This window comes from Anabas testudineus, chromosome 15, assembly GCF_900324465.2.
Source record: "Anabas testudineus chromosome 15, fAnaTes1.2, whole genome shotgun sequence".
Lineage (NCBI taxonomy): Eukaryota > Metazoa > Chordata > Actinopteri > Anabantiformes > Anabantidae > Anabas > Anabas testudineus.
In genome coordinates this window covers 7334445-7355895 of record NC_046624.1, presented here as the reverse complement: position 1 = coordinate 7355895, position 21451 = coordinate 7334445, and the positions used below count along the sequence as shown (strand labels likewise).

Sequence of the window (21451 nt, the reverse complement as noted above, 5' to 3'; positions counted from 1 at the left end):
ACCACACTTGTTCTTGTCATTCCAGCTCAGTCAGCCCTCGGCGTAGACAGTCCCTGTGGGTCACCCACATGGCAGCATGGGAACTGTCTCTGCTTAATGTTCCAGACAGGAGCCTTGGGCAGAAAAGGAGTTTCCTTTTGTCCCTCAGCCACAGGACATTTCACTGACTTTTATTCAGCTCCTCTTTTCTTGAGCAGTGGAAAAATAAAAATCGATGGAGGTGCGGAGGTGTAGAAGTGTCTGCATCCTACAGCGTCACTTCCCCAGGAGAATTCATCTGTTCATTTGATCCTAAACCACTGTGTGGCAGGCTGATCTGCTGTGTCTGAACAGGTCATGGAGCTTTAATCCCAGCCAGCTCACAGGTGGTACACCTGCACCCCACTAAAACAATGGATATGACCCATCAGTCTCAGTCCGGGAGCTACTGACAAAAACAAAAACCCAACTGTGACTTTGAACAGTTGCTCAGGATCTTGAGTGATAAGTAAAGAAAAGTATGTCCAAATTAAATATACACGATTGAATGTAAAACAGTATTTGTTGCTGGATTTGACCTAATATCTGGTTAATGTCTTTGGTTTCTGTGGCTTTTATGAAGCAGACTGAAGGATATTGTTTACTCAATAGCACTTGATCTTGAGAGAATAAGATAGGAAAATGTCAAGGTCAGTATACCAGTAGCAGAGAAGGTCCATTCCTTTCATGAGATGAGAGCAGAATTCATTTCAGAGAACAAACTGGGTGGCCTATGAGACAGTGGTCCTGGTCTGCATTGGGCCATGTATATTAAACAAGTATCAAGGAGCTCCTCATTGAACTTTGCATGGACTAATAGCTTTGGGCCCGATATGCCTACTGCAAAGATAATTAATCATCTTCCTGCTCGAGCAAAACAAGAACGGGTGGACCTCAACAAGTGCCCAACCAAAAGAACTAATGAGCTGGTAAATGTAGAAAGCAACCCATTTTCATATGTTAATGTTAGATTTGTTGTGTGGGCTTGAGGAAATAGCTTAGCTACATGAGCTGCCACTCTCGAAAGGGAAAAAAGGACTTTGTGAGGGGGGGTGGGGGTCACCGTTTGATAGCTGGAGTTTTCTTTGCTATGAGATGGAACACTGTTTGACAATCTGAGCCAATTAAAGAGCACTGAGCTGTGACCTGCAGGCTAGGGAGATGAAAACAAGCCTGCTCAGTAAACACTGCAACTGCCCCTCTCTACTGCTATCCTCCTGAAAAGCCAAGCATCTTCATTAATATTCTGCCTTTCTTCTCCCTAAGAAAAGGCAGAGGGTTTGTGGACACTAAGTAGCATTGTGCTCCCCGGCGGGTTCGAGTAACCTTGCATTGGATTATGTAGTGGGGTGCCTCCAAGTTGGGTTAAGGTCTTCTAAACAGACTGAAAAGGCCCAAGCTCATTACACAGGCCTGGGCCATGCTTGACAAGATGAGAAAACACAAAGTGTCTCTGAATGACTGAAAAGAGAACAGGATACCATCTGTTGGGGGTTAAGCTACAACTCAGAGAAAGTGAAAATGATTAGAAGGCAGGGAGAAGTGGCAAGAGCAAAGTGGGCCTAGCGATAACATATGTTACAAGACATGAAGGGAAAATGACCACTGGCAACGCTTTTATACAGTACAGGCTTGGAAGAAGCAGGAAAGCCAGTGAAATTGTTGTCTCTACTGGCAAAGTCGTTGTTGTTTCCCTCACGTTCTCTCATGTTAAAGTCTTTTTCAATTCCTCACTTTGTCCATAGTGTGAGACGGTCACAGTGGTCTGTCAGAAGACAAAGGAGGAAAAAAAAAAAGTGCGAGAACACTGAGATACACAGAGATGAAAGGTGTAAGTGAATAACCGATTAAGTGAAGAAGCGAGAGGGAGACAACACAAAAATAGACATGGGAGGGAAAAATGCAAAAGAGGCCTCTCCCTGTGTGACCTACATACCTGCTAAACCTGCTGTCAGCGGTGGCCTGCTCCACTCTCATCACTCGCTGAATTACTTTACATAATCTTTAGACTCTCCTTGTGCTTCTAGCGGGTCCGCTGCAGGAAGCTGCCCACTGCTGTCTTCGGTATTGTGGTGGACTATATCAAGGCACGGACAGGCAGGCTTTGCAGGGGACTGGTGAATCTGACGCAAGGTGATCTGCCTAACCCCGACAATGCATTAAAATGGGACACGCTACAGCTGAGGGAGGTGTGGAAGCAGTGCGTTTAGAATAGTAGCTCTGGGGTTTTAACGTGTCACTGGGGACATGGCTCGAGCCAGCTGACTGATTAGCAGTTATGAAGTGATGCTTCTTCTGGGCAGCGAGGTTTTCCACAGGAGATCATGGACGAGATTGGTCAATATAATCAAAGCGGTCGTCTAGACTGCAGCGAAAACCAGCAGCCCGGCAGAGCATCTGTCTATATCATCGAAAGGTCAGCAAGAGAGCAGCTCTGTGTGAAGCACTGTGCGCGTGTGTTAGTGGTGTGGTGCAGGCCTGATGGAGATGTAGTTACAGGGAATGAAGATGTTATATCAGACATGTGCAGTGTTTTTTATAATGGCTTAATCGTATGTATCACTTTGTACACATAGCTTAATTAGAGACACTGGAGCTGCAACAGGTGATTAATCAATATTAATCAACATATCTGACAAATAAGTAAGTTTGATGAACTTTTTGAATGTTTTTACTCCAGAATTGATCTTAATGTGGAGAGAGGTACAAACAGAGGAGACGATTCTCATTTATTGTAATATCATAACTACGACTCCCTGAAGCGCCTGGCAGCAGAGCTGAGAGATGGAGTGCTGTCCGCGCAGATTGATCTAGAGTGACATGCTAGTGCTAGGTTTAGTTTTATATTGTATCTTAAAGCACTCAGTCCATTTGTCAATCTACTAATCCAACATAGACTAATTGTATCTCAGTGCATCATCTCTGCATATTCTTACAAAGAGAGATCAGAATCTGAAAACTACTAGAACACGCTGATATTTTCAATACAAAGAGTTAAAGACTCAGCGTATTGTTTGAGTTTCAGACACTGTTGTTACCATTTTCTCTCTCGGGTTTAGCTCTGTATCTCACTGATGAAGAGCTACCATCACGTCTTCCTAACTGCCTCCAGGAGACAGGCAACCCATACAGAGATCACTCAACATTCAAACAGCATACATTTGAGCGAGATGGAGACTAAAAATCAGTTTTTGTGTTCAAACACACATTTGTTGCATCTCTGCTGGCAGACAAATTCTCACTCCACCCAGAGTTGATTCATTTGCCATTTTTGTGAAGCAAACAGAGGGGTGGAGACGGAATAAAAGAGCTGATCAAAAAAGGAGCTTCAAAGGATGACAGAAAAGAGTGTCCCCCTGTAGACCGTTAGATGAGGCCCCTTCCCTTTGAAGCAGGCTTCTGGGCCAGAGGTGACCAACATAATGGACATTGTGCAGAATATTGCTCTGTTCTCCCTTCCCAGCTAAATGACCAGAGTCCTGTGTTTCTCATCAAAAGGAAGACATTACAATATGATGAAGGGTGCTGTCATGCTGGGAAATGATGGCGAAGAACCAAATTCACTGAGACTCCCAGAGATCAACAAACAGGGAAAGAAATCATTATTTTGAAAAGTGAAACTTTTTCATATTGAAATTGCCAGGAGAGAGGCGCAATTTGATATTTAGATGACCTAAAATTAACAAAGCAAGTCACAACAAGGAGGCAAATGGCGTTTAAGAATGAGAAGCAAGGCCAAATGGAATTCAATGATAAGAGCTGTTAATACGGATAAAGATAAGACTGTGGGTAGTCTCCTCAAGGCACTCACGCACACAATGTCTCAGCAGGGCTACGATTGGTGTAGCTGCTGTTATACTGACTTTCAGTCAGTATAAAAAAAGCTATAAAGCACAAGCGTAGTCTAATGTCTTTAGCCAGTGGCAGCTTGCTCCCTGAGGAGCCACTCAGTGTTACAGTATACAGTGTTATGCCAAAAGTTAATTGTGTGCTGACAACTCTTAGCCACAGGAAAGACCGCATTGCTCTCCAGAATTAGATTTACATCACCAATATCCCATTGTTCACAAAAGACCAAGACAAAAGGGCACAAAACAACCAATTAAGCAATGCTTCAAATCCTTTTGCTATTGCAGATGGAGGAACATAACTGCAACATGCACTTCAGCAGCAACAAATTCTGAGAGGAATATACCCATTAATTCGGGTATAAATTATTCAAACTGCTAGAAAGAAGAAAAAAGTCTTTGATTTGCATTGGGTTACTAAGAAATTCCACATTTTGTGCTTCATGCTGTAACGAAAGAGCGACCACACAGGGTCACTGTGCTGTGATAGTTTCACTGCCAATGGCAAATTTGCTGGATTTCACAAGTGCCATTTGCGTTGGCTTGTTTTCTGTTACACTCCAGCTGTACCACTGCGGGAATAAAGTACAGTAAAATCAATAACACCCCCCATATAACACTTGCAAACAAGAGAATAAGAATAATTCTCATGACAGCTGTTAGAAGCCGATTTTGCTGTGCCTCCATTTTGATGCATGTTTTTCATTGTTTGTGAATCTTGTAGCTGAGGGATGTGAGTACAGGACATACATGTGCTTTTCAGTTACCATATAGCACTTGGGGATGCAGCCGGGCTTTTCCACTCAGGTGCAAATGCTTGTGGCAGAGTCACAATGCTAAATAAAGCAGTCACAGCCATCCTTACTTAACACATCCTGGCCACCCGGGGGGGAAAAAAACATTTGGAGATAGAAAGTCATGAAATTTAAAACAATCAAGTAACCATACTTACTTGAGTGCTGTGATGTTTTTTTTAACAACAGGTGTAAGAAGGGAGAGGGGGAAACAAAGAAAAATCAGGCAGAGACGAGCAGTGGGAATGTCAGCTCCAGCAGCCTCTGGGCTGATGTAATGGCGCCTTGTCTCTCTGCTGTGTTGAGACTGAGATTGTTGTGATGGCCTGCTGGGTTTGTCTGCCTCTCCATTCGCTTTCTCTCCATCTCCCCTGCAGGATCCCTCCTGCCTGGCTTTAGTATGCTATTACAGTCTGTCCCCTACTCGTCCGTCTGGTCGGCACCGGGCTACGCTCACTAAAGGCCACGCTTTTAAAGTGTTCTCTGTAGCGTCCTTCTATAGTCAAGGAGCTGCTGTCATCCCACAGTCAGCCTCTGGCGAAGGCCAGCTGTATCAAAGGCAGGAAAATGTAAAGAAGGCTGCGTCGATAATAGCCACATACTAAACTGACTAGCAGTGTAACCAGAAATCACAGTACAGCTGTCCATACTACCAATATTATGAAGGTGTTGTACGAGTGCATTGTACGATATGCTCGTGCTTAACAGTGAAAACTTTCTGCAAACTTGATTGGAAAGAAAGATGAGCTGCTGTTTACTCAGTGGCACTAAATCTGTGCAGCCATTAAATCTTACCTTTGAAGCAAATGGCTATTGACTTCTATAGGAGAATCACAATGCATGAAGGAAAAACAATTTCTGTTCACAACTCAGATTTATTCATTCTTAGCTGAAGGCAAAGACAGTCTTATTTTAATTTATGGGTGTTCTACGAGCTTACCGAAGCGGGCACCCACTCTCTCAACTTATCAGAACAAGGCTTGCAGGATAGATTTATCAAGTACAATAGCACAATGCTGTAGCCTCTGTCACAAGCATGTTATGAATATTCATAAAAAAAGGCTGCTTGGATTCTTATTAAATTTGGAGAGCCTTTATGACAGTCCAAATACCAGACTGAGAATCCTTTTGCCGGTGATACAGTATCTAATACATCTGAGTCATATAGTGGAGCAAGCTGCCTGATTTAAAATAAATAGTCTCTCCTCTGTCTATCTCCTTACATATGACTACACCACCCAGATATTCTAAATAAAATCTAGAGAAAATAAGTGTTATATATTGCCTGGATCTTACTGCTTTTGGCAGCTTCTAATCTAGCACTAAGAGAGCTCGCAACGCCACGTCTAAACACTTAAGCATAGCTACATATTTATATTGTACGAGCTGCAATGTAAACAACAGATGGTATAGTGTGGTAGTATGAACTGATAAAACTTCAGCAAAGGACCTTAACAGTATCCCCCTCCTCTAATATAAGACAATGTTTGTGGAGTGAATAAATTATTACATTAACAAGTTATAATCATGACGTGAGTGCGAATGAATAAAACACAAAGCTGTCTTCCTTAGCTTTGTATTATTTAGTGTGACTGAGCTGGGACTGAGATACTTAGCTGTGATACACACTTCTATATGTGATATTGAGCTATGTGAGAACAGCAGGGTGTCAACAGACATTGCCAACAACTGGGAGCACGTGGATGTGAAGGTGCTGTGATATTTGAGAACGATGTGGAGACATGCCTTTCTCGAACACATCCTACAACGTGGGATCACTAATACTTACTGTGTCACCTGTTCATTATGGAATAATGAGTGAAGCCTCCTGCTGTGACAGTGTGCAGAAGACCAGTAGTAGAAGTCATCAGGCTAGTTATTTTGAAATCATTTTACTTGTCATTCTTCCTTTTTTGGCCACTGTGTTTACAAAGCTGTTTTTTCGCAACCATTTTTATGTCTAAGGTGAAAGAAAAGGGACAAATTCAGTGTATCAAAGCCGTCCAAGCAAACAGGTGTATCCTTTTGCATAAACATAATTCAGCAACTGTAAATGAAGCTGCTGCAATATTTGTTCATTTGATTGCTAAGGTTTTTGCTCAAAGGTATGATTTTTTTTTTTAATGTACAAATTTGTCTTGCCTGCAATCAATTTAAGCCGTGCTGCTGTTTCTGTAAATACAACATCAGACAGCCAAGGGAAGAAAACAAAATTAAAGAATGAATACAAAACATATTACATCACCATCTGTGTTATTTGTGATTGCAAATTGCTACTTGATTGTGAGTAAAAGACTATCTCAGAAATATAAAAGATAAGCCAGCAGGTAAGACCTAGTGCACAAGAGTCACACACAGAGACAAACGCTCTGACTCATGAATAGGTGTATGCATACAGTGTGTGTGTGTGTGTGTGTGTGTGTGTGTGTATGGAAGCCTCCTATTCAGCTGTCCTCAGATTGTTTGATTCATTACTCATTCCTCCCATCATTATGAACCATTTTATTACTCCTTTCAATGAAACAGATTTAACCTCTATGGCCACGAGCAGCCAGCCTGATTACGGTTATTATTTTTAATAAAGGGTATTGACTCTGGAATCATTTGGTCTTGTCTTGTGAATAACTGGTTACGCATGGCTGAGCTGTGCTGTGTTGGCCTGCATGAGATTCAATATCCAAGACAGTTTGGGTCTGCGTTTTCTCCAAGGCCCTGCTCTTCTATACAAAATGCAATCTGCCTGCAATCAGGACTGACACCACTGTTTACTGCTTGACAGTGCCAGCACACAGCCCATGGTAACCCTAGACAGTGACAGGCACCGGCAGGCTCAGCCAGGACACAATCAACAGGCTGGATTGAAGCTTTCCACTGATGGAAAGCCTGTAGTGTTTGTAGGACGTATTCCAATGGCATTTCAGAAAGGATGGAGAAAGCTATCTCAGATAGATCTATCTGGAATGTTCACTCTCACCCTAAATTAATTGAATGTCAGTCAAAGAGAAATAGAGGTGAGAGAGTGACTCAGACCTTTGTGTTAGTGCAGTGTGGGAGAGAGTTCACAAATCTAACCCTCAGCTTCTACAGAGACTGCCCTTAATCAGTGACAATGTGAGCCAGAAGAAAAGTGGGATAAATAAAGACACATTATCCTGTGTGTAAAAATAAAAACATGCGTGAGGGCTACGCGGGAAGGGTTGATGTTTGACCGTTACATATTTGCTGGCTTCATCGTGGAGCCCTTTTGGAGTAAGCGAACACAAATAAACGCTACAGTAAACACAGAGGAATGAGACGATCTATGCAGTTTTCCTCTAAACACTGTACGGTACACAGGCTAGTCGGAATCGTTCCCTATTATTGTGTACCAGACAAAAACCAACAATGCTTAAGCCCATCTCACACAGCAACTGTACAGTACTAATCCTAACCACTCACTGTCATGCTGGTTCTTGTGCAAATCAGATGCATTAACTCCACACTAGAAATGTACGATCATGGCTGAAGAACTGCTGAAAGAAAAGTCTTCACCGTGTTAATCTGACTTCCAAGCTGTGTCGTGCCACTTAGTGCTCCCTTCACTGCACTTCCTGTACAAAGTGACTTTAGATAAGCTGAGACTGATACTGAGAGTAAGATTTTTACTAACAGCAGACAACAAAAACAGCCCTGACTAATACTAATTCAATAGACAAAACATACCAAACTGAGCAAGACACTGACTGAAAGTCAGTCAGATTCAAATCAAATCCTAGCGAATCAGATCTTACCTTCCATCGGCACAGTGGACTCGGCTGGGTTGTTTTCTTCTGTCTGTGCAGGAGCTTGTTCCTCTTCTGCTGCCAAAAGGAAGCAAAGCTGTGATGTTGGTTACACAACATGACAATCAGTGACTCTGCAGACAAGTGATGGCACCTGCCATGTCTTTACATTGTGTAAGGCGCATGTGAATATGTGAGTATGGTTGTATGGGGTATGAACAGGGCAGTGAGGCTCCAGAGATAAGACTACAGTCTACAATCTGTGATGCTGTACACAGTCGCTAATACCTGGCATATTCTGTGCTGAGCTACATTAGCACGGATTGAAACATTCGCAAGGAGACATAAAAAAACTCAGGAACAAAACCCTTATTGTACATTTGTAGTGTTCCATTTCCCAGCTATGTATGACTCATGTTTTCATTGTGTTATGCTGCCATTATGCCAACCATCAGGATTTCATGCATTAATCTGGCTTATTCATATCTGTCTGCCTCTGTGCCCTTTGGACATTTTGCCACAGTGAGAAAATACAATTACATTTGAGGAATTACCAACTACCTGAATCTTATTCAATCAATACCTGCGACTTGCATCTCATGTCTCCCAAAATCTGTGATGTAAAATGCAGGTACCGGTATGTGTACGTACCTTCGCCTGCATCTTTGTTTTTATCGTTCTCTTTGCCTTTCTCTTCATCTTTGTCGGCGATGTCAACATCTTCTTCTTTCTTTTCATCTTTATCCTTTTCTTGATCTGGTTCCTCATTTCCTAAATTGTCATCTGTAGGCAGACAGATATTGAAATGTAAAAAGGCACAGGGTGTCAAAGCCTTCACATTAAATCCTGCAACATATGGCATTAAACAAACCCATTCCTCAATGCTGCTGACAGAAATCTCTCAAAGATTTTCCACATTAACAGGTTGCTCTTCTCCACTTGGAAAAGCACAGAGGTTGTCAGAAAAAGACTTTCAGACACTAAAAAGTGCTCGATCTCGACATTAAACATCTCTAAAATTAGATATTTATAGTTACAGATATACACTATCTGTAATTGAAGCATAGTATATTGTTGAGTGTATTACGGTGTCACTAAGTGGGGTCTACATATGTAGCGTTTGTTAGGGTGTGGCTGCCTAACAAAAGAGGAATTCTAGTCCTAGTGCTACAGTATAAAACTGTATGCGTACTCGTTGAACGAGTGTGAGATGAATAGTACAGAGCTAAATGTGGAGGAACAGAGCACTTGAGGTAAATAAACATGCTAATGAAGGTCTGTGCACAAAGGTTATATATTAAAGTATCCACGACCGCATATTGAACAACGTATTGATCTGTGGTCTATGGTTTTCACCTTTTATTCACAAATACAGACCAGAATAATGCAACTGCGCCTTTTTTTTTTTTTTTGGATGAATTATCCTGCAGGTGTTGTTTTAAACTATATTTCTTTGCTCCTCCTAGATCCTACCTCTCTGTTTGTGTCTCATGAGAAAATAATTACATACCTCCGGTCTTGGATAGCATCCCAGGGCTGAATTTGCTATAACTCGCTCATAGAATATCTACAAAATTCATGTTCAGAGAGGCTCTATCTGTCAAATCTTTGTCAATGGAATGGGATTTGAATAAAACAAAAACAGAAGAGAGGCGAGGCGCCGCTCACTGCCAGTATGCAAATGCAGAATCTTAATTATGTACCAGCAGCACAGAGGATATTCAGAGGAAGAGAAATGGTTCTAGCTCAAAGTTAATGGTTGCCCCTTTGTAACACACATACACACACGTTCACACACTCAGTTCATTTAAGGCTTTGACTGTCAGCACAACAAAACACATCAGAGTCTTGGGATCTGGTGCAGAGATTCATTTAGAGCGTTATATAGCAGTTATTCCTTTGCCGCTAACAAGACTGATCATGGTAGATCTTTAATCAAACCAGAGCAACGAGCCGCACGTCACTCAGCTCGTGGAGTTCGTATCTCCTTAAGACATGAGATTCAGAGATGTGTGCTCCTTCCTTCCGTCAGTGATGTGTATTGAGGTGGCCGTCTGCACACTGACTAACATATTATCACACTCCAGCCATGCTGGAGCCTTGACTTATACTGTACTGTACTGTACTGTACTGTACCTGTTTTCTGACTCTCCATCTCCACGTCTTCATTTCCTCCAGCATCTAGGAACAGAAGAGGAATTTAAAAGAGCGGAAAACAGTTCAGTGCTAGAGCCTGGAGCTGAATTGACTTCGATATCACCTCAAACAGCCTTTTCATTCCATCTCTTTGTGTAGCTTTGTCTTTGTACTGCAGTATGAGAGCAATGGAACCACAAAGACATGCATAAATTAAGTGAGAAAAAAGAAGGGAAAAAGAATGTCACTTCTAAAGCCATACATAATTGAGGGATTTCTTTGTTCCAAGCTTCTGAGATAAGAGAAGTTTTTCTGTTAGAGTGGTGGCACACAGGATGGAAAACTGAACTGGAGCGAACAGAAAATTCAATTTTTGATGACAGATGACATTAAGACGCAGTGGTAGAGCCGAGAGGCTCAAAACATGTGTTAATGGTCCGTAGAGCTACATTACCATTGTCATTCTCTTGTTTGTCACCTGTCTCGTCTTTACCTGAGAAGGGAGGGAAATGATTCATCATTAAACTACAGGCATCCATAGAATCGTGCCAGTCATTCATTTTGAGAAACAAAGTTACCCATCATACCAGCGATCACTAACTTCTCGTGTCTGGGCAAAAGATCCATATTTCAAGAGCTGTCATCGTTTCAAAACAGCGACCACCTATCTAGCCCCTGTTTTACTCAATAGTTTTCCATTAATTGACCAACAAAGTTCAAAATGACAACTGGTGGTGGAATTTGTCTACGTGTTCTAGGTAAACCCTGGTCCTAGAGAGCTGCAGCCCGGCTTGTTTTCCAACTATAATTAACCGTCCCACTGTTGATTTACCTGGATCAGGTGTATTTAGTGAACCAGAAGCTGGAAGTGGAGGGACAGTTGGAAAACATGCAGGGCTGCAGCTCTCTAAGATCAGGGTTGTCTACCCCTGTTCTAGGTTATTGCAGTTGGACTTTATAGAGCCTGAGCCTGTGGTCGTGGACGTAGCCCTGTCAGGGTGTTATTGGGTGCTAAGTGCTAATCTTAGCATTCCAGTTTGGTTAACTTGCACAGAACACAAAGTACCCCACCAGGCTGATGATAATCATTAATTTGGCAACAAATTGTTTTTAAACCACATTGTAGGACAAACTGTAAGCAGCCTTGTTCATATTATTCACATTCAGGCACTATGATCATATGAAACATGATGCTAAAATGTGTCATTTGTTCAGTTGTTCCATGAAAAAAAAAAGGGGAGAGAGAGGATGTTTCACCTTTATACACATCACTGGAACACATACAAACATCATGTTTGCTAATCAACTTCGAATTTAGAGAAGTCAGGAGGGCGCATGTCCAAACTACAACTGCCTATCTATTATAAAACAAACACCATCTCAAAATGTATCTAATGTATGGACAAAAGATCATTTTAGTAGCGACATAAGACTTTAATCCCTGCAACCTACCCCCACCCTCCTCAACCTTCTTCTTGCTCTAACACATTTTTACACACACACACACACACACACACACACACACACACACACACACACACACACACACACACACACATAAACCAATGACATTTGGGACAAATTGAGTAAATGAAAACCATGACACCAATAAGAGAACATGCTCTACAATGGCTATTGTGCAGCTTCCATAATTGCTTTTTTAACAAGCTGCAGAGAGAAACCATTTTTTCATATCTATGCAATTTTGCCCTGCACTCAGAACAATAAAAATGCCAGCCTCTATTAAATGGGAAAAAGGCCAGTTCTACCAGTGCTGCATGTTTGTCTCAAGTGCCTCTGTCTATCACACAGAATGCTGGTGACACACAGTAGATGGCAATCCTTTCTATTAATCATGACTGGCATTTTGAGATGGAGACACAGACAGGGGGCTGAAAAGAATACTTCATTGGGAAAAACAGGTTAAGATGAATGCTTTGCCAGCCATGAGGTCACCCTAAACCTTTCTTCTCTGTTTGGAAAATTATGCATGACTGTTGTATCTGTCTAAAGTGATCTCAAACAACAATATATCAGATACGACAAAAAGCTGAATGTAATTTCCTCCCTGTTATTTGATCATTCATATTTGGCTTATTGAATGGAACAGTATTCAATTTGTGATAGAGAATGCTAAGGGGCAGATTGTGGATAAACACGCACTCACAAGCACAAAGTACACTATGAAAGATTCTATGTATGGCACATGTGAGTTATAATCGCTTCAAGTTAAGTTCAATTAGAAAACTGTCTCTCCACAAAGTAGAAACCCAGCCAGCACCTACACCAGGCTGCTCACGCACCTGTTTCGACCCAGCAGGTGGCAGCATTGTCACAGCTTTCCTAACGCGTGCTTCACTGTACCGAACTGTTTTCACTGTGAAACAGTGTCTGACATCCTGCCACCATGACGTTACTGACATATCATATAGTGGACGGTGGAGTCGTACTGGAGTGCATTATATTAGGAGGTGTTTCTAATATCCTGGCTCCATTAGTTATGTAAATACGGGGCCAAAACATTAGAAACATCTCTCTACATAATGCAGTGTACTTCACACAGAAGGGCACAATCCACAGCCCACCACAGCACTGTAGTGTCTTGTTAAGTAAAATGTCTCACACTCTTAAATGAATTATATATGTCAACAACCCATTCAGGGTTACAGTATCACAAGTAAATAAATAATTTAGATGCTGATAAGCAACTTCCCCATATGTCCTACTTGCATGACCACTGAGTAAACATCAGCTACAGATGCGTTTCTCTAGGAAGTAAAAGCAATATCTCAAATTCAGGAATGAACAGACATGCAAACATGTAATACAGTAATACACACACAGACACTCACACACTGTAGCTCAGCTCTATCTCCTCAGCCAGCCCTGCCTCCTGTTCCTTCCATTAAAGCCAAGTGGAGCAAACGACAAAAAAGATAAAAAAGGGGGGAACTTGAAAAATTCATGAGACGTGTAAAGGAAAATGGGCTCTGAGATGACCAGCAGCTATCGTTCAAAGGCCTTTTGCATGTTAAGTGTGTGTTTGTGTGTGCGTGAGAGATATATGTCCAACTATGTGCCACTATTGTATATAAAAGGTGGCTCCCCAAGTGGCACATCACACGTCTGTCCACACATAGCACTATTAATCTACACGTCCTTCCACGGTTAGTGCCATCTCTCATCGTCCCTCCCCCCTTGTCCTCAGGTCTTTCCCAGAAAAATCTCTGCATGCCAGGCAAACAGACCCAGCCAGGCATTGATTTCTGGCTCAATGTCCACATTTTACTGTGCCCTGTGACATCTCACTAATACCAATATGATATCAAATAATAGACACTGTAGGGCTCTTTGCCAACTCAGGTGTGCTCTACAGGGGCTATACTCTGCCCTGGACGCCTGTGCCAGCATTCTCCTCGGTGTCTCACCTACCCTCGGCCGTTTTTTCTTTCTATAGCTTCCAGCATTTGCATGCTGTGCTTCTGTTTCATGTGGATTACATCACAACACAGCTCATCAAACACACATGTGCGCACACACACACACACACACACACAGTATGTAATAGGAGACCGCTTTTTTTGCAAATACACTTCAGGGTTATTTGTTGTACACAAGGGATCGTGTGTTGGCTTCTTTTGAGAAAAGGTTTAAATACTGTTCACCAGTTGCTTGGTCTTTAAGTAAATACAATTAGACCCTAATTTAAAGAGTGTTTTAACATTGACAGGAATGTGTTGTGAATGTGAAATATTAATTAGCCATTTATGAGATGTTCAATACTAAAAGATCACAAGACGCAAAGTGGTAAAAGCAAAAAAATAACAAAAAAGTCAAATAACATTTTAAAAAAGATTAAAAATAAATAATGCACAGTCACATAAACCAAAATGTGAGATGCATGTTTTGATGTCTGACGTTCAGCAGAGGGTGAGAGCTGCTGTGTTGTTTGAATGGTTAGTTAGTACTGTCGGCTGTTTGTGTTAATGTTTGTGTGCTTTTTACTGGTTTCCTCCTTCTGCTCGCAGAGTCTGAAGACGCATTGTGTTCGTGTGGCGACATAACAGTTGTGACTGTAGCAGTGTCTGTGGTGTGCGTGGATAGAGCTGCCCTACAATTACCCTGAGTCCACAAACCATTGTATTTATCAAAGAACCACGGTGAAGAAAGCCTTAATGTTTTCTCCTCATCTGTGGTGTGGCTAAAAGCCCCTCATGCCTGACCCATGGACAGGGGAGAGTGAATCCCCCGAGGAGTATGATGGATGTGATGGATCACACTGAGGCATATTGTCAGACACACTTCACCAACTGCTGCAGAGTATAATTTATTCTAAAAAGTGCTCCACATATTGACTATACCAACGGGTGACCTGCTTTGCTGGCTCTATAGACACGCTGGTGAAATATGCGGTGCGTTTGTTGAAAAAAAGAGATCCAACAAAGATGTACAGAGGTGTTATGAGACTCTCAAGCATCTTATAATGTCTGTCTTACGTAGCCGACAGTCTGTTTTTGCAGCTTGCGTTGCCTTTGCTCTGTGCTATCTTGACATCTGAGTGTTTTTTTTTTTTTATGATTAATCCTTCCTATGTGCTACATTGAACCAGACCTAACCTTTACAGTGCAGGCAGTACAAAATCATTTTATTCCTTTCCTGTAAAGAGAGGTTGTCTCAAGGACTGAGTGTTCCCATGCTAGAAAGCTGTGCCAAGGCCTTTTGTGAATGGATTAGTTACTATTAAGCTGCCGGGCCTGATAAATTAGGATTTATAAAGATTATTACAAAATACTTATGCCCTGCTAATGCTGGTGATTGAATTTGTGAATCATATTGAATTACTGTTGTGGATTATGCAAAGGTATGTTGAATAGGTTGGGAGAAATGACTTATTGTATTTTGTTTAACAACACAGAATGTATTGACGCCCTTGGAGGGACTGCACCATCTAGTCGGGCCTCTCAAAATCAGAGAGAGGAATCGTCTTCTCAAAGAAAACAACCATGACTGCCATCATCAAAAATTCCCTGCAACCTTAAGGCTTGAAGACAAATGGATGGTGTACGACTTTAATTGCCTACTAACACCCTCCAGTGTAAGAATCTAATTATCTTTGGTCCATCGTATCGGAGAAGCCTATAATTGTTTCAATATTACACATCCAAAGGGGCTGAAACTGCAGAATAGCCAGATAATGGCTCCTTAAACAAGTTTGCCTCTAAGAAAACATTCTTTTAAAAAAGGCAGAGCTTCATCTTGTATTCATTTCCCCAAAGAAGGACTTGGCACCAAAAGAAAAGAGATTACTGACCAAGAGCACACTCCATTACTTCATACATACAAAACAAATTCTTTCTGTAAACCTATATCAATGCACAACGTCTCCTCTACCACTAATGGTTCTTGGCATGTTCTAAACAAGCAGCCATTATTAACAACACTGGAAAACAAACATGCGATTACACACTCACAAACAGACATACCTCTGTTGCTGTCTTCACTTTCATCCTTGATTGTGGATTTTGGAGACGGTGGTGTATAATCTGTAAATAAACAAAATAAAAGGTGATTTAAAGGTGACTTCTGTCAAGGAGCAGCAGTTATTATCTTCTTCCGTCTGGCCTGACCACACTACAAGAACCTGTGGGAGAACCTGATGGCTCTTGCGCTGTATTGTTGTATACCTGCCTGACAAAATATGACTCCTGCGAGAGTAGAAGGAAAGAATGTGCGGCTTTTAGACCAACTCCAGAGCATAGTCTGGGACAAAAGCACTATTCCGTGTGAGAATCGCAGTCATTTCGGATGTTTGAATGGGCTCCAACCTACACTGTTTCAAACTCTGGCTGATGGAGCAGAATAAAAGGCCAGTCCTTGGCACCAGTGCAGAAGCCCATCAAACAAAGCCAAACTGGACCATGGCAGGGCTGGCATGATGATAGGACAGGGCTAGGAATTATCAGGGGTTATTTCCGTTGGCCTGGTGCTATGTTATTATACTGTATACAGTGTAAAATAGCTGGCGAGACATGCGACAGAAAACAACAGTCACTTAGGTGCTTAACATTGGGACAAACTCTCAGCCAAACTCAATGCAGTTCCTCTCAGCCAAGTCTTTATGATTTAACCACTATGTGCACATTGTTTCACTCTGGAATATCACATTTTACAATGCACTTATAAAACAGCCCTTTTATGTTCCCCCAAAATGGAGCCCTATTGAAAACACAGATGCGTGTAATTGACAAATCATTGGGGTGACTTTGTAAGGAAAAACATTTTGATAGCACCCTGGCTTCACTCTGGTAATCTGAACACTTCCTTGAACAGACAGTAAAACTAACATTGTTCTCTGCTTAGTTGCTTTTATGTGAACTATGACGTCTTTGAGGGATGCAGAAAGTAGACCTGGGAAGCCCTTGCTCTGACTCCCCCCATACTTCCAAAGAACAGATGCCATTGGATGGCTTCTGAGACTTACTGTTTCTTAAAGAAAAGTGCTAGAAGTTCAGGAAAATGATCTTTGTGTTTCTTGTCCAACGGTAAATGATGCTACACGTTGCAACACTCTATTGGATCTATTGTTCCTGCTATTCAAACAACACACTATGAGGTATCTGTTGTTGCTATTGCTTATTCAGGACATCAGTGCACAGAAAAATGTCAATAGTTTATCTTGATAAGCAGAAACTGGGAGTTTCAGGCCGTGTGCCAAGATGGTGTGGTGATAAAAGCATTATGCGCTGACAGTTGGGTCCGTGCTATTGCCTGGCACAAGCTGTGGAGCAATGTTGCTCTGCCGTTTCTTTGTCACACGTGGTCTAAAGGTATTGTGCCCATAAGTTGGATGAGGAGAATGGTGTCGCGAATTAGCTGTGGATATAAGCTCTTGTAATGCAATGCACCTGACATGAAGTGTTTTTAACTGCGGCTGTGTCAGGCCCGGGATTCAACTTGTCACCAAATGAATAAACATTCAATTTCATCCGCTGCATAAGACGCAGCAAATCACTGTCATGTACAGAAGCTATGCCACTCACTCAGCCTCTGGGCGCTTTAATGGAGGTGTTAAGGTGAAAAGGCAACCATGAAATATTCTGTCACTCACCTTCCTTCTGGTGCTCCTCTGCAACGTCCATGTCATTGTCTGGCACAGGGGGCGAAAAAAAGACATGTGAACCATCCTATTTTATAATTTACGATACAGCGGAAGAACTTGTCTCCTTGATTATTATGTTAAAGCACAGTATTTTGATTCTATATCGCTGTGTCTGCTTAAACAGTAAAACCAGAACCTGCTGTGTTTCTTTAGAATATGATTGAAATACAATAGGATTTATTTTGGTTTAAACAGGAAATCCATTTCCATTCACATGTCCAAACGCTGCCTGTTCAGATTCTTTCACCTCCTCCCATCTCATCACACCAGCTGCCATGCTACAAAATCTAACCCTTCACATCCTCCCTCAGTTCCCCCACCAGACAGCCTTGGATAAAGGGAGTTATTACACCAAATGACTGTGTGTGTGTGTGTTTGTCTGTGTGTGTTTGAGGGGCAGGAGGGTCACATTCATGAGACATTCTTTTTCAATTAAATCTATACCGGTAGGCTCAGCATAAATGACACAAAACCTCCCATTTCCTCAAATTACAAGTTCTGGCAGGCTGGAGGGGGGGCAACTGCACCTTAATCCAAAAAAAAAAAAAAAAACCCTTTTGATTCTCTCGTCTTTTCTCTATACATCTTTTGTGTGAGACAGTTTAAGTGAACTTGAGGTGTTTCTGAGTGGATGAGTTGAGCTGCACCATGGGAGATGAGAACAAGGCTTTGGATGCTGCTTCAGGAGGAGCTGCAGAGCAAGAAATGGGGAGAAAGTAACAGTGGATGCCTCCTAATGGCTCCCGGCGCCTATCGTACAAACACACACTCACATCTCTCATATAGCTCGGCATGGCTCGAGATACTTGGAGTCATGCCACTATAGACTGTACGCGTGTCCTTGCTCTTCAATGTACACGGCTTATACTGTATGAATGGAATATGCGAGGGGAGTGCAGGCACATGCATGATATATTGTGCATGGCAGCGCGCGAGTCTGAGCGATGATTGCGCTGTGGTTAACAAGCAAAAGCAAGCATTAGCTTTGATGAAAGGCTGTTGTCATCTGTTCTGTAGAAGTGAAACCATCAGAGCTCCCTGTGGATCCGGCGACAGGCTTTTCTTTTGTATAACACTGAACAAAAGGGTACAGTGCATTAATCTAACCCTGCTTGGGGAAACAAAGGAGGACCCAGTGATACAGTATAACAATAGGGCGAAAATGGAAACATGGGATGCCTCAGCTACTGCCACATGCTATAACATTATTACCACAGCTCAACACTGCTGTCAACACAGGAAATCTATGTGACTCAGTCAAGAGTGACAATATATGACACCTTTCTTTTGTTGCATCTTTCCTGGAGTAAAGTCTACTCTGTCACATAGTTAGATTTATAGAATGGGCTGCTTGATCTATTATCTGTGTCATATCGTGATATGACACAGATAATGAACTGAATCTGCTGTTCAGTAGCTTGACATTTTAGGTAATACGCTCATTTTTTTCCCAGGTGTTAGATAAAAGGATCAATACAAATCTTATGTCTTCTCCACCTAAGTAAGAAATTGTCTGTCACACAATCCCTTTAAAATCATAAATTCTTTTTTTAAGGTTTTGCATGAAATCAACAAATGAGATACGATGTGTTCGCTCTAGTGAGCTTTAGAGGCAGTAGGCTGAGTTTTGCTAACGGGCAACAGCTTTATTTTGAGCTGACATATTTAACAGTTTTCACTTGTTGGAACAGCTGTTTGTTATGTGAGGAAGAGTCAGGACACAGTTTGAAAGTTTTAAACTGAATTCTACTACAATCAAGCAAGTTGTAAACCTCAATAATATCTAAAAGTAACAATGTCAAGCAAACACGTGGCGGTAAACAGGGAGTCGGGATATATATTTGCACAATTTCGACATGTCTAAGATTCATGCACAAACATGAGAACATTTTCACATATGATGTGCTAAAGCTGATCCTCTTATCTTCTAAAGTTGACAGGGGGACTCTGAGCCAGTGTGCTTTCTGGCAGTCACATCACTAACACACCATGGTCTCCTCATCTCCCTGTCCCGGGGGATAACCTCGTGAAACCGACAGACTTCATTTACAGCCCTCACAGGGTTCCTGTAGCCCTCCATATCATCTCTGTCAACAAATTATATGTGTGTGATAGAAGCATGTGAAAACCACAGCTTTACTTTCTCCAAAGCAGTGGTGGGTTGAAGGGATGCCTCTGTTATAGGCATTTGGAGGCAAGTGTGTGGGTTGAGAGGTTGGTAGTATGGAGTGTATATAGAGCTATGTAAATAAATGTCAAACGGAAAGTCACTGAAACAGTTGGAGAGAATGCGGCAGCCCCTGCAGATCTGTGGACTGTGTTAATATTGTCAGCACTGTGGCTGATTGAGGAGAAGAGATGGAACCCAGCTTGTGGGCAGCCACCCGGATCATATTAGTGGAGGAGTGCACCCAGCATCAATTTCAACATGATTTTACTCTCCACAACCACAGCTGCCTGACTGCTTTCATGCTTGCAAATAATCCGTGCCAAGGCAAGCATGTGGTCAATCATGATCTATGAACCAATCTGAATACTTAATGGAATCATGTCACATGATTAATTGCAATGATTAAGCTCTATATCTTAATCAATGGATGGATATACTTAGTTTCTATTTAATTTCTCTATAAATACAACCACGGTAATTCCTAGATCTTTTCCGGCTGCTGTTTCTAGGTGTGTGTGTGTGTGTTCTTTCAAACAATGCAAACACTGATCCCCTTATCCGAATAGCAAGACTGTCATAGCACCTTTGAGATGTGTACAGTTTATGGCTTTTCAAAGTAATGAATAGGTCATTATATCACTGGTTATGAGCTCAGTTGGTGAGGTGGGTAATAGACGGTGAATGGTACTACAGAGGCAATAGCTTTACGTGTAAGCTGCTCTGTGTATTAGCTCGTTTTCGTATATGCACTCTTTAGTGTCTATGCGCTTGTGAGGCTTCTTTTACAAAACACTGTCTGAAAAACTGAAGTGCTCCTTGAGCTGATACTACAAAAAAAGTCCTTTGTCTGTTACTGAGAACTCTATCATTACTCATCAAACCGCTGCTTCACTAGCGAGATTGTTTGAACACCAGGCACATACCACTGCGAAAAGAAAAAAAAAAAAGCCTGCAGTCATTTGTTTTAATGTTTTACTGTGAGGTCAATGTACTAATATTCAATACTTGACTAGGTGCAACGTCCTGTTTTATATTTATGTGTTTGAGCGTTGTGCAGGTGTGCATGAGTATCCTTGTCAGCACAGGCTATTTTTCAGTTTCATCCTTCTGCAGAGAAGTAACCATATTTCGGCTCTCTCATGGTGACACATTGTAAAAAAGCAATTTCCTGTATGCAAATGTCCTGTTTACACGTTCCTGCTCCAGTCATTGTCACTTTACAGATTGCTTGAATATGAGGAAAACAGCTATATCATGAAAAATGAGAATGGTAGGACCTCCGTAAAAAAAAAAATCTATTGTGCTTACTCTCGGCTTTAGACATGCTCTTAACACGCTTTAGACATTCTGAGTTTTACATGACCCCACATGTGGATACATTATAGGAATATCAAGGCCCCTATTCACAACAGATCCATAACACTTTGTTGATAGAGGAGGCAGTGGAGAGGCTCCTCTTTGATATAATAAGGAAGAATGATAGAAAGTGGAGGGATGAGGTAATGGGCAAGTGGGATTGGACCAGGAAGAGGTGCAAGTGAAGAGGGAGGGAGCGTGCGAGAGAG

At 41.8% G+C, this 21451-nt stretch overlaps 1 protein-coding gene across 3 annotated transcripts in view; it reads right to left on the bottom strand.

Moving 5' to 3' along the window:
- macrod2 (mono-ADP ribosylhydrolase 2) overlaps positions 1 to 21451 on the bottom strand; it is a 361160-nt gene that overhangs the window by 7704 nt on the left and 332005 nt on the right. The window contains exons 10-15 of one of the 3 annotated variants that reach the window (XM_026353614.1): positions 17666 to 17704; positions 16041 to 16100; positions 11012 to 11050; positions 10558 to 10602; positions 9073 to 9204; positions 8431 to 8499 (exon numbers count right to left, since the gene is read on the bottom strand). In XM_026353614.1, coding sequence (XP_026209399.1) covers positions 8431 to 8499; positions 9073 to 9204; positions 10558 to 10602; positions 11012 to 11050; positions 16041 to 16100; positions 17666 to 17704 — 384 coding nt within the window. The remainder of the gene's footprint in view (positions 1 to 8430; positions 8500 to 9072; positions 9205 to 10557; positions 10603 to 11011; positions 11051 to 16040; positions 16101 to 17665; positions 17705 to 21451) is intronic. The other 2 variants (XM_026353615.1, XM_026353616.1) reach the window with 2 other exon arrangements.